The 14,468-nt window shown below is 32.5% G+C and overlaps 1 protein-coding gene across 1 annotated transcript; it reads left to right on the top strand.

The window, feature by feature from the left end:
• Nucleotides 1-13,025: 13,025 nt before the first annotated feature.
• LOC139868486 (uncharacterized) lies at nt 13,026-13,649 on the top strand. Its single transcript, XM_071856821.1, has one exon. The coding sequence runs from the start codon at nt 13,026-13,028 to the stop codon at nt 13,647-13,649; it is 624 nt and encodes a 207-aa protein (XP_071712922.1).
• Nucleotides 13,650-14,468: the final 819 nt, after the last annotated feature.

Genomic DNA, 14,468 nt, shown 5'->3' with positions numbered 1-14,468 from the left:
GGAATGAAGGAATAGAGATTCTTCTTAATTTTTGACGTAGTAACGATTGATTTCTGGAATTTAAGGAATAGAAAATCTTCATAATCTAAATAAGATTTGATTCTTCGAAAATTGCGAAAATTAGGATTCCCTTTGATTAAATGCGGTAATCTGCCTCGATTGCTATGTCTAATATTTTGCTATAAATTGACCTCTTCCGTTTCATTTATTTTCACCACTCCTATAATCTTCTTCCTTATTTCATACTTCCTAATAGATTGTGAAAATGCTTAATCCAGTTCTGTTTCTTGATATTTTCCTGGCTATCGTATCCTTCATTCTTCTTTTTCATCTGCCACCAGAGGAAGTTATTTTCTTCTACTATTACCTTGGGGTTATAGTGTTTTTCATTCTCCCGTGTCTTTATATTGTTATACGCATTGATATACACGGTTTGTAATTTCGAGGTTGTTATCGAGCTTTATATTTTCCATTATATTTCGGATTTTCATGCTTTTGTTTTCTCTTCCCGACCTTAAGTCAAGCGGATAATGGTCTAGAATTCGTAGTTATGCATTTCGGAATGAACATAATCAATGTTCTAAGAAAGAAATTGTAATGGTACGATCTTGATTTGTCAAATTACCAGAATATCCGAAAAAGACCGAATCATCAAGAAAATATTTTCCTGATATATTTAGAGGTTAAATAGAATGAAAGAGTTATGTAACATGGTTCATGATGAGGGTATGATCCGTGAATCTTTATCACGTTCCATTAGAAACTGAGCATGACTTACTGTAATATAATCACGTTGATCAAGTGTCATTATATTATACTAACTCATGCTTCAATTCCCAACACTACTTCAAAAACATCCATTTTTCGAAATTTTCAGGATTTAGAAACTAAAATAGTTTCTTTTATGATGTTATACAGATAGCGCAAAGAGATAAATAATTTCAGATAAGTATAGTTGTGAAAATATCTTCAGGAATATCGAAGATATTTATAATGAAAGATACGATGATATCTTAGAATTTCTAATATTGAAGGATGATGAAGAAGATTTGTTCGTAAAGGTTTAGAGTCAGGAGCAAGGTATTCGTTAATGACTTCAGCAGACACTGAATCATTTGGATTCTTTGAAGGCAGGTTTAGTCTTTGTGATTTATCCACAGCCTCATTCATGTTCTGCTCAATCCGTTTTCCAGTTCCAAACCTTCTCTTTTTCTGAGCTTTACCAACACACTATTCTTTATCATCAAACTTTTGGCTGTTAAGGTCGTTTACAGTTTTTGCTGCTTCATCAGCATTTTTCCAAAATTCGGAGAACTAGTTTCGCAGTTTGGGGTGTTTTTCAGAAACTTCACATTCGAAGTATGTAAGTCTATAAGATAGACATTATATGTATATGTATATGTATATGTATATATATATATATATATATATATATATATATATATATATATATATATATATATATATATATATATATATATATAACTGTTGGCGTAGAATTGCTGCGAAATTCGAAATACTGATTGCTAATTCCCGGTAGTTGGTATGGCAATTACCGTTACAAGATGTGGATGAGTACATGATAGGGTTTCAATGAGTATAATAATTTTTCTGAAGGTCAGAGATCAATGAAGTTGTTGGTAAATTTACTGCTAATGTGGTGGAACATGAAAGGTTCCCCAGTAACAAGAACGTATATGTCAAGGTTATAATAAGGCTAATCTGAAAAGTCAAAGTTGACTGGTTGGAAGTGTGGTAAAACTGGATACTTTGAACAGGGATTGCAAGATTATTTTCGGTAATAACAATGCTAAAGGATCTTTCACAGTTTTGAAGTCAAAGTATAGCTTTGAAAAATGTAGAGATCCAAGAATGATGTCACTTGTTAAATCTTTACTTGGATTCTGTTCTGTAATTGAATTTGAATAAGAATGGTTGTTCAGATTTCTATGAACGAATGCATAGCGTTGTGAAAGTAGTGGGTATAGTCAATATATTTTGAATCAAAATTGAAGAATGTACAGTGTAACATATTAATTGTGAACTTATATATTTTCCGGGTATTACCTATGAAATGTCCCATTCTTATTGATTAAAAACGTTCCATATTAATTGATTTCGTTGCGAGGTTTTGACCTCTATATGAGACGTTTTTCAAAGACTGCATTCATTTTTAAAACAAACCATAACCTTTATTTCATAGATAAAGGTTTTAAAAAGCTTTACGTAGATTATCAAATAATGATAATCTAAAATATCCTGTTTACACACGACCATTACATAATGGTTTACAATACAAATATGTTACAACAAAATAAGTTTCTTGAATGCAGTTTTTACACAATAACATACAAGCATGGACTCCAAATCTCGTCCTTATTTAAGTATGCGACAGCGGAAGCTCTTAATAATCACCTGAGAATAAACATGCTTAAAACGTCAACAAAAATGTTGGTGAGTTATAGGTTTAACCTATATATATCAAATCATAATAATAGACCACAAGATTTCATATTTCAATACACATCCCATACATAGAGATAAAAATCATTCATATGGTGAACACCTGGTAACCGACATTAACAAGATGCATATATAAGAATATCCCCATCATTTCGGGACACCCTTCGGATATGATATAAATTTTGAAGTACTAAAGCATCCGGTACTTTGGATGGGGTTTGTTAGGCCCAATAGATCTATCTTTAGGATTCGCGTCAATTAGGGTGTATGTTCCCTAATTCTTAGATTACCAGACTTAATAAAAAGGGGCATATTCGATTTCGATAATTCAACCATAGAATGTAGTTTCACGTACTTGTGTCTATTTTGTAAATCATTTATAAAACCTGCATGTATTCTCATCCCAAAAATATTAGATTTTAAAAGTGGGACTATAACTCACTTTCACAGATTTTTACTTCGTCGGGAAGTAAGACTTGGCCACTGGTTGATTCACGAACCTATAACAATATATACATATATATCAAAGTATGTTCAAAATATATTTACACCACTTTTAATATATTTTGATGTTTTAAGTTTATTAAGTCAGCTGTCCTCGTTAGTAACCTACAACTAGTTGTCCACAGTTAGATGTACAGAAATAAATCGATAAATATTATCTTGAATCAATCCACGACCCAGTGTATACGTATCTCAGTATTGATCACAACTCAAACTATATATATTTTGGAATCAACCTCAACCCTGTATAGCTAACTCCAACATTCACATATAGAGTGTCTATGGTTGTTCCGAAATATATATAGATGTGTCGACATGATAGGTCGAAACATTGTATACGTGTCTATGGTATCTCAAGATTACATAATATACAATACAAGTTGATTAAGTTATGGTTGGAATAGATTTGTTACCAATTTTCACGTAGCTAAAATGAGAAAAATTATCCAATCTTGTTTTACCCATAACTTCTTCATTTTAAATCCGTTTTGAGTGAATCAAATTGCTATGGTTTCATATTGAACTCTATCTTATGAATCTAAACATAAAAAGTATAGTTTTAAAGTCGGAAAAATAAATTACAAGTCGATTTTGTAAAGGTAGTCATTTCAGTCGAAAGAACGACGTCTAGATGACCATTTTAGAAAACATACTTCCACTTTGAGTTTAACCATAATTTTTTGGATATAGTTTCATGTTCATAATAAAAATCATTTTCCCAGAATAACAACTTTTAAATCAAAGTTTATCATAGTTTTTAATTAACTAACCCAAAACAGCCCGCGGTGTTACTACGACGGCGTAAATCCGGTTTTACGGTGTTTTTCGTGTTTCCAGGTTTTAAATCATTAAGTTAGCATATAATATAGATATAGAACATGAGTTTTGTTGATTTTAAAAGTCAAGTTAGAAGGATTAACTTTTATTTGCGAACAAGTTTAGAAATAACTAAACTATGTTCTAGTGATTACAAGTTTAAACCTTCGAATAAGATAGCTTTATATGTATGAATCGAATGATGTTATGAACATCATTAGTACCTCAAGTTACTTGGATAAACCTACTAGAAAAGAGAAAAATGGATCTAGCTTCAACGGATCCTTGGATGGATCGAAGTTCTTGAAGCAGAATCATGACACGAAAACAAGTTCAAGTAAGATCATCATTTGAAATAAGATTGTTATAGTTATAGAAATTGAACCAAAGTTTGAATATGATTATTACCTTATATTAGAATGATAACCTACTGTAAGAAACAAAGATTTCTTGAGGTTGGATGATCACCTTACAAGATTGGAAGTGAGCTAGCAAACTTGATAGTATTCTTGATTTTATGTAACTAGAACTTGTAGAATTTATGAAGAACACTTAGAACTTGAAGATAAAACTTGAGAGAGATCAATTAGATGAAGAAAATTGAAGAATGAAAGTGTTTGTAGGTGTTTTTGGTCGTTGGTGTATGGATTAGATATAAAGGATATGTAATTTTGTTTTCATGTAAATAAATCATGAATGATTACTCATATTTTTGTAATTTTATGAGATATTTTATGCTAGTTGCCAAATGATGGTTCCCACATGTGTTAGGTGACTCACATGGGCTGCTAAGAGCTGGTCATTGGAGTGTATATACCAATAGTACATACATCTAAAAGCTGTGTATTGTACGAGTACGAATACGGGTGCATACGAGTAGAATTGTTGATGAAACTGAACGAGGATGTAATTGTAAGCATTTTTGTTAAGTAGAAGTATTTTGATAAGTGTATTGAAGTCTTTCAAAAGTGTATAAATACATATTAAAACACTACATGTATATACATTTTAACTGAGTCGTTAAGTCATCGTTAGTCGTTACATGTAAGTGTTGTTTTGAAACCTTTAGGTTAACGATCTTGTTAAATGTTGTTAACCCAATGTTTATAATATCAAATGAGATTTTAAATTATTATATTATAATGATATTATCATGTATGAATATCTCTTAATATGATATATATATACATTAAATGTCTTTACAACGATAATCGTTACATATATGTCTCGTTTAAAAATCATTAAGTTAGTAGTCTTGTTTTTACATATGTAGTTCATTGTTAATATACTTAATGATATGTTTACTTATCATAGTATCAAGTTAACTATATATATATCCATATATATGTCATCATATAGTTTTTACAAGTTTTAACGTTCGTGAATCACCGGTCAACTTGGGTGGTCAATTGTCTATATGAAACATATTTCAATTAATCAAGTCTTAACAAGTTTGATTGCTTAACATGTTGGAAACACTTAATCATGTAAATAACAATTTCATTTAATATATATATAAACATGGAAAAGTTCTGGTCACTACAACCTACCCGTTAAAAATTTCACAAGTGATATTTTGTACAGAAGAATTTTACTACAGTCTTTATGAAAATATATGAATGAATATTTTCTTCAGATGTAATATAGATTTAATGAGTTAATATCATATTAAGCTCATTTAATTTTCAGCTGGATTAGAAATGAATAATCTCTAAAACATTAAAGATTTCATAATCTTCGTGGAGTATTTTACTAATGTAATCAATACTTCGTTATTCAGTTTTATTGATATTTCCTCAGTGAATCATGTTGGTGCTTATGGAACTCTTGCTAACTTCGCAAGGTACGAATGATTTTTTCTGGAAAGTTTCAAGTACATCGAAAATGAAAGTGTTAAAATCAATCATGTATTTGAATAATACACTTGATTTATTATGAAATGGAATATATTAAGTCGAAGCAGAGATTACAATTAACGATTGTTAAGTCATTAACGAAGGATGTATAGCATATTAGTAACATAAACTAACCGAGTAGTACCTACCAGTTATGATTCACATGTAATAGCTTAGTACGAAAAGATTTATTTTGTTTTCAAATTTCACATATATATATATATAAAATATACATATAATTTCTTCAGAGGAAATGAGTTAATACTTCATAACTCATTGATACAATATATGTGTTGTTGATTTCTGATGATGTTGGTGATTATGGAACTGGTGAAAATTGTTATGTTATAGGTGCTGCTAGTGTTGATGATGCTGATAGTACTGACGTGCTGGTGATGCTGACGGTACTGTTAATGCTGCTTGTATAACAAGTCTAGCTTGTAAATCGCGCACTATTCCTGTCAGGGTTTCACTTTATTATTTCTATCCGCCCACTACTAATTTACAATATATAATCTCTAAAACTTTTAGAAACTACATATTCTCTACAGAATATTTCTTCGATGAAATTATGAATCAATACTTCATCGTTTATTGTTGTTGATATTCCTTGGAATCTATAGGGCGTATGACGTTGATGCTCGTGGGACAGATTGTGAAGTTGAGGTTTGCGGTGCGGTTGTTGTTGGTGGTGGCAATGGTACTGTTGGTGTTGTTGTCGGTGGTACTGATGATGCCGGTGATGCTGCTGGTGCTTGTAACCTTTGCACCGTATTCTCCAAAGCCACTACCCGAGCGCGAAGCTCGTTGACTTCTTCTATTACACCGGGATGATTGTTGGTTCGGACGAGCGGATGAATAAGTTTCAGAATTTCAGATAGTATATTATCGTAACGAGATACTCTGGAAATAAGAGAGAAAATGGTGTCTCGAACAGGTTCGCCGGTAAGTGCTTCAGGTTCTTCGCCAAGAGGGGAATGTGGTGGATGGAAGGGATCACCTTCTTCTTGTCTCCAAAGATTAAGTAGGCTACGAACCCACCAATTCATCCAGAATAGGTGATGACTGATTGGTTGATCAATTCCGGTTATACTATCTTCGGAATTCAGGTGAATATCCATATCAGAATAGCTGTCAGAGTTTAAGGAATTTGAACTAGATTCGGGATCCATCTTGTATAATTAGGGAGATGATTTTTGATATGAATTAGATTATCGAATTTAGTTTGGTATTCTTCGATATATAATTTACATATGTATATATAATACCAAATTCCATAAATCACGGAGAAATTTTTGGAAGATGTCAAGAAAAGTTTACAGTAACAGATACGCTAAGATATGAATTTTTGTCTATACACTATTTATGCAATAAATGCAGGAAAACGTGTCTAGACTTAGGAAAATGTGTCTAGACTTAAGAATGATAAGCATGTAATTTCCGACAAGAAATGATAAGCAAAACTTTTAACATGCAGACACGGTCGAAGTCCAGACTTACTAATGCATCTTAACAACTATCAGTTAGACACACTCATGCAAGACCTGGTTCGCTAGGACCAATGCTCTGATACCAACTGTGACGATTGCTCCAAATCCATACGGACGAACACGTCATTCATCGATTTCATTGCGAGGTATTTGACCTCTATATGATACGTTTTGTAAACATTGCATTCTTTTGAAAAGGCACACCATAAATGAATATTTAAATCAAAGATTTTCGACATCTGATGATTTCTACATATATACAATCACCGTAAATAATAGCTTACAATAGTACTTCCGTTGACAATGCAGTCAAAATAAGATACATGGTGATGATTTGGTGAATGCAACGTTTCCTTGAAAAAATATACCATGTAAGACTCCATGCACATAGCTTGTCTAACATATAAGAAAATAGCGGAAGACTTCTAGGGAACCTGAGAATAAACATGCTAACAAGAGTCAACACAAAGGTTGGTGAGTTCATAGTCTTAATGTTACGCATAATCTGTATATAAAGGTGGATCACAAGATTTCAGTTGTTTCATCCAGAAACGTATATCAAAATATTCTACAAGATTTAGCACCCTGGTAACTAAGCTTTAACGTTATATTAAGTACACCTGTTTTAACATACATGCAACCAACATGTACAATACACGCAAACCAACGTGTACTAAACTCAAATAGCATACGTCTGTTTTATAGTTCAGGCTAGGGTTTTTATACCTGGAACAGACGGGGATGTCAAGCCCTATGGATCTATATACAACTACTCGTGCCCACCAGTTCTTATAATCGGCAGTTACTAGTTACCAAAGCTAAGGGATTTTGGGTTCAAACTCGGTGTAGAATTTAGTATGTACTTGTATCCATTGCGTTTAAAATAAAGTGCATGTATTCTCAGCCCAAAAATATAGATTATAAAAGCAATTAAAAAGGGATCAAATGAAACTCACCTTAGCAGCATATAAAGTCGTTCACCGGAATGTGACCGAAACTCAGAATATCAAATAACCGTAGATCTCAACCTATAGAACATATGTTGGTCAATAAATGTCTATCAAGCTAGGTCAGGTCATAGTGTATCACAATCCTAATGCTCGAGATCGACATACAAGAGTTATCAAAAGTCAATTTTGACAGTTGTTTAATAAAACGAGACGTGTCCTATATAAGGATTCATTTACTCGGCTGGTAATATTCAAAAATCCACTTTATCAATCTTATTAATAAGTTGTTTAAATATCAATTGCAGATTTAAAAGCAATTTCAGTTAACGTTAATCATAATTCAGTTGATCATAACTTTTAATTCGTTCACCGAAATTACGCGATTTCTAAATGAAAAGTTATTGATTTTTCGCCAGCTTCCCAACGACATGCATATCATATACCTTTTATCAGTAATATATGTATTTAATTCGTGATTCATCATAAACTGTTTAACGAAGAAATTTAGCATACAAGCATGCATAAACATATATACTCGAGCACTAGACATGGATACACTATTAATATATAAAAGATAAGATATGAATGCTCACGTATCAATATTGTGATTCAATATTGCAGGAAAGTACGTAGATGCAACAAAGATGATAAACACTAGGTATGACTTGCGAACAAAACCCATGAACATTACCCATAACCTCCATAGTTATAACCCATATTTTCCTTAGTTCTATCCCGCTTGAAAACCCATTTTAAAAGTAACACGCTCATGACTTCGTCGTAGTATTTTATGTATAATATCTAATCAAAATAATAAGATTAATAATAATAATAATTATAATAATCTTAATAATTATAATTATAATAATAATAATAATAATAATAATAATAATAATAATAATAATAATAATAATAATAATAATAATAATAATAATAATAATAATAATAATAATAATAATAATAATAATATAAATATATATACGAGTGTAATATGTATGTGTGCAAACAAAATGGAACGAATTCGACTGAATTTATAGATCCTGAAATGTTCCAGCCCTCCATGTGATCGCATGGTTTATGGGCATCATGGCCATGCGATCACATGGCCCTATGATCCAGCTCACAATTGTTTGTCTCGTTTTTTGTCGACATAATATTTAATTATATTTATAATATAATTAATTTATATAATTATTTATATATTATATTAAATTCACGTGCATAGTTGACTTGTAATTTTTGGTCCGATGACTCGTACGTTGTCACTCGACTTATGTCCCGGTTCCGGTTTCTCGAATTCATTTTCGTACGCTTAGAAAACTAGTACTTTTCGTTACGCGACTCATACCTTTGTCAAATTATAGACTTAAATTATCCATAAACTATACCACTCGAAATATAACTTATACATTTGAGTGTTTTGGTCATTTACTTCTATAAATCATCTTCTCATTATTTGTTAATATATATATAATAACAAATCGTTTTATAACCAAGTTAATATTATATTTTATCGTATTGTTAAATATATATTTTCAATATTAATAAACACGTTTTAAAATACATATCTCAAATTATTCATATATCTAATTTTAATAGTTAATATTCCTTATTATTGTATGTGTCCAAATTACGTTATTTAAACAAACACTTTACCATTTATTCCGAATACCGTTAAAAATGAATGATTTCCCAAATCAACGTGGGTCTCACAACAGAGACCCGTAATAATAACATAATCCTTAAGGGACTCAATAAATATCTTTTAATTCAATCGTTTGGCATAATCTTTTAACTCCGTAGTTAAATATATCAATCAGATAATCAAACCAATAAGTTTAATGCACAGTATCACATACTCAACACTTTGTTACATTTTCTAGTTATAGTATATATATATATATATATATATATATATATATATATATATATATATATATATATATATATATATATATATATATATATATATATATATATATATATATATATATATATATATCTATTTACGCATAATTGTTCGCGAATCGTTGAGAACAATCAAAGGGTAATTGAACATATGAAAGTAGTTCAAAAAATTTGAGATTCAGTTTTACAGACTTTGCTTATCGTGTCGAAAACGTTAATCATACAAAGATTAAGTTTAAATTTGGTCAAAAATTTCCGAGTCATCACAGTTGGTTTGCCCAGCAAGCGATTTTTGAGAATTTGGATCATTTTACACACTATGCGGGCAGACGACTTAACGTCCCGCCATACCCTCATGAGTACCCGGTATTAGTATCCCACAGGGACCCCAGAGGAGCAGGCCCAAGCCACCAGCATACGGAAAGCCCCCTCCACCTCAGCATCACTACACGCAGCATACAATTATCCCACCTCCACCTCCACAGAGCACAGGGGCTGCACCAATCCAAATGTCTTTCCAAAATTTAACTTTATCACCTCTCCCAACTTTGATGCGAACTGGATATCTGATACAAATGATTCCAGAGCGACAAGTGGATATGTATTCACACTTAGAGATGATGCTATATCATGGAAATCATTTAAACAAGCAGTTATTGCTAGATCCACGATGGAATCATAATTCATCACTTTAGATAAAGTCGGTGAAGAGGGAGAATGGCTATGTCAATTCACTGAGAATATACCAAGATGGCCTAAGCCGGTGTCAGCCATATGTATACATTGTAATAGCCAGTCGGTGATTGGTAGAGCTTATATTACAATGTGTAATGGTAAGAATAAACATATGAGACGTAGACATAATAAAGTACGATAACTAATCTCTACAGAAATTATCACTATTGACTATGTGAAGTCAAAGGATAATGTTGCGGATCCGCTCACAAAAGGCTTAAGTAGAGAGTTATTATATGAGTCGTGCGTGGGAATGGGACTGAAGCCCATGAAAGGCTAAGTTTATATAAAGGAAAACCTAACTCAGTTGACTGGAGATCTCAAGATCTGAGTTCAATAGGACAACCTACTTGTATGAATTGGTGACGGTCACTGTGGGGGAGTTAATTACTAAACTAGCAACCCCTACACCTTTTAAAGGGAGTTTACTAATTATGAGTAGACATCCTAGTCCATTCCTAAAAGTGACATGTAAGAGGATAAGCCCATGGCTTTTAATGATTCAACGGAAATAACCATGCGTGGTTAATCAGTAGCCATTCGGTGGTGAATCACCTATGTAAGAGAGTAGTGGGGTCGCTTCGAAGGGTATTGTTAGGGCACAATACTTAATAAGCTCTCGCAGAACAAGGCTAATGTTCATGACCATAACAAACATAACTATGAGGACTTGACGTTGTCAGGGAGAGTCTTGTGTGAAGCGTATTGTCGCCTACACAAACGGCAGACGAGTTCAAAGACATCGCCGTCTACTCAGAGCCAGTAGACTAAGTGCGTTTTCACAACCGAAAGTTCAAAGGGTAACACCTACTTATCGTATGCAAAATTCAACCGCTGAATCTTAATCGAAATATTGTTGTTTTTGAGATCGATCTCCATTCAAGTGGGGGATTGTTGGAAAAACTTGATAAAAACGTGTGTTTTCACCAAACTTTGGACACAAATAATTATATGTTCGGGTGACATATAATAGTAACTATTTAGTGAGTTTTTTAGTCCTTGACGAGGGCTTTAAAATGAGTTAAAGAGTGTCTAAAACGGATTAAAGATGAATAAGATATCGAATCTCAAAGTTACTAGTTTGGTGCGAAATATAGAAGTTTTAGTATTTGTCCCGCATCGGTTGTGGGAACAAACCTAAGGCTATAGTCTCCACTATAAATAAAGGCCTTAGGCTTTGAAGAAAGACACACCAAAAATCATATAAGCATTCTTATATGATTAGAGTTTCCTCTCAGCCGCAACAAGGTCTCCCCGTTCTGGTTACCTTTCAAGCAAGTGGTCAAGTCCGGCAGTACACTGCTTTGGACCGGTGTACCCTGAGAACAGACGTCGAATCTGTTTAAGGGAATTGTGTCAAACAAAAGCCCGGTTTAATCCTTAAAACCTTTAAATCGGTTAGATCGTTCTATCTTTTTCCGTTCTGATTTAGATTATTTATTATTTAAGTTTATGATCTGATTAGTTTATTGAGTAATATGTTATGATTTTATTTACTCGTTTCAATTTCGTATATAATTTACCTACAGTACTTTCATTAAATATTTTGGGGAGCAAATTACGGAGAAAACGTAATTGGGTTAAAGAATTTTGTCATGATAATAACGTTCAATTCTGATGCATTCAAAAGACTAAGGTGATCCGGTTAGATCTCTTTCGTATTAAGTCAATGTGGGGTAAATTTTCAATCGATTACGCTTGCGGTTTGTCTCGTGGTGTGTCTGGTGGGATTGTGTCCATATGGGACCCATCGTTGTTTATTAAGGAAAGAATTTGGTGTGACAATAACTACGTTATTGTTAAGGGTGAATGGCGATTTTCGGACAATGACTTTTTCATGATAAATGTATATGGGGAACAAGATTTGAGTGCAAAAGCAAGACTCTGACCAAACTTTTCGATTTTCACAACGTTTATAATGGATATTATATCCTCGTTGGTCATTTGAATGAGGTTAGAAATGAAAACGAACGTCTTGGGTATATTTTTAACTGCCATGATGCTGATCAGTTTAATACTATTATCATGGAAGTTGAGTTATATGATATGCCATTGGGTGGTGCTAAATTTACATGGATTAATAAACGTGGGACTAAGCTAAGTTGCAATGATAGAGCTTTAGTTTCTCATAACGTTCTTGCTAAATTTATAATGGATATTATATCCTCGTTGGTCATTTGAATGAGGTTAGAAATGAAAACGAACGTCTTGGGTATATTTTTAACTGCCATGATGCTGATCAGTTTAATACTATTACTCCTATCATGGAAGTTGAGTTATTTGATATGCCATTGGGTGGTGCTAAATTTACAAGGATTAATAAACGTGGGACTAAGCTAAGTTGCACTGATAGAGCTTTAGTTTCTCATAACGTTCTTGATACGTACTCAGACTTAACATTAACGGCTTTGAAAAGAGGGTGTTCGGATCATACACCTATTCGTTTTCATGGAAAACTTATGGATTTTGGACCAACTCCATTTAAATTTTTTCACTCATGGTTACAATACGAAGGGCTATCAAGTGTTGTCAATTCTGTATTTTGTTCGCATGAGTTTATGGATGTTACTTTCCAAGATAGATTTAAATTGGTAAAAGGGAGGATTAAATCTTGGGTTAAGGAGGAAAAAAAAAATCCAATTATTCATATTTTGTCTCATTTAAATGCCTTGGAGTCTCTTTTGGAACAAGATTTAGCTACAGAAGCCCAAAAGGAAGAAAGGTTGAATCTTTTTCATCAACTCAATTTATTTAAAAAGGTCGAGGAAATGGATGTATTTCAAAAAGCTAGAGTAAAGTGGAATTTAGAAGGTGATGAAAATACGAAATTCTTTTATGGCTTGATCAATCAAAAAGGAAGTAAAAAAATGTTAAGAGGCAATGGTTGATGGTTGATGGTGAATGGATCACAAATTCGAATGATTATAAGAATGCCTTCTATGAATTCTATAAGGTGAAATTTGAAAGTCTTCCCATGGAGTCTGTTTTGAATAGTTTACTTCCAAATAAACGCCTAGGTGAAGATGATAGATTGTGGTTGGAACGTGAGGTTACAGAACAAGAAATAAAGGAGGTCGTTTGTCTTGTGGTAGTGAAAAAGCTTCCGACGGTTTTACTTTTTTTTTTTTCATTAAAAACTATTAGTATGTGTTAAAGGATGATCTAATTAAGTTGATAATAGATGCTATTTCAATTTTTTAAATGCCAAATGGATCTATGTTGACTTTTTATTACTTTGGTTCCTAATGTTGATAATCTTATCCTCATTTCGTCCAATATCATTAGTTGGTGTATTTTATAAAATTGTTGGGAAGTTGATTGCCAATCGCCTAGCTAAAGTTGTCGATAAAATAGAAAGTGTGGAGCAGTCGACATTTATAGCGGGACGACAAATTCTTGATGGCCCTTTGGTTTTAAGTGAGATTATGAATTGGTATAAAGTGAGAAATCAAAAGCTTATGTTCTTGAAAGTTTATTTTGAGAAGGCTTATGATAAATTGTGATTATCTTGACTTGATGTTATCTAAATTTGGTTTTGGTGAAACATCGAGATGTTGGATTCATATGTGTTTAAATCAGCCTATACTTCGGTTTTGATAATGGCAATCCTACAAAAGAATTCGGTCTTACAAGTAGGCTGACACAAGCTGATACTCTTAGCCTATTTTTATTTATTTTGTTAATGGAGGGTCTTCATATTGATCTAA

The sequence above is a fragment of the Rutidosis leptorrhynchoides genome, chromosome 9 (genome assembly GCF_046630445.1).
Source record: "Rutidosis leptorrhynchoides isolate AG116_Rl617_1_P2 chromosome 9, CSIRO_AGI_Rlap_v1, whole genome shotgun sequence".
In the NCBI taxonomy this organism is placed as follows: domain Eukaryota; kingdom Viridiplantae; phylum Streptophyta; class Magnoliopsida; order Asterales; family Asteraceae; genus Rutidosis; species Rutidosis leptorrhynchoides.
The sequence above is the reverse complement of the archived record's forward strand: the minus strand, read 5'-3'. Positions and strand labels throughout refer to the sequence as shown.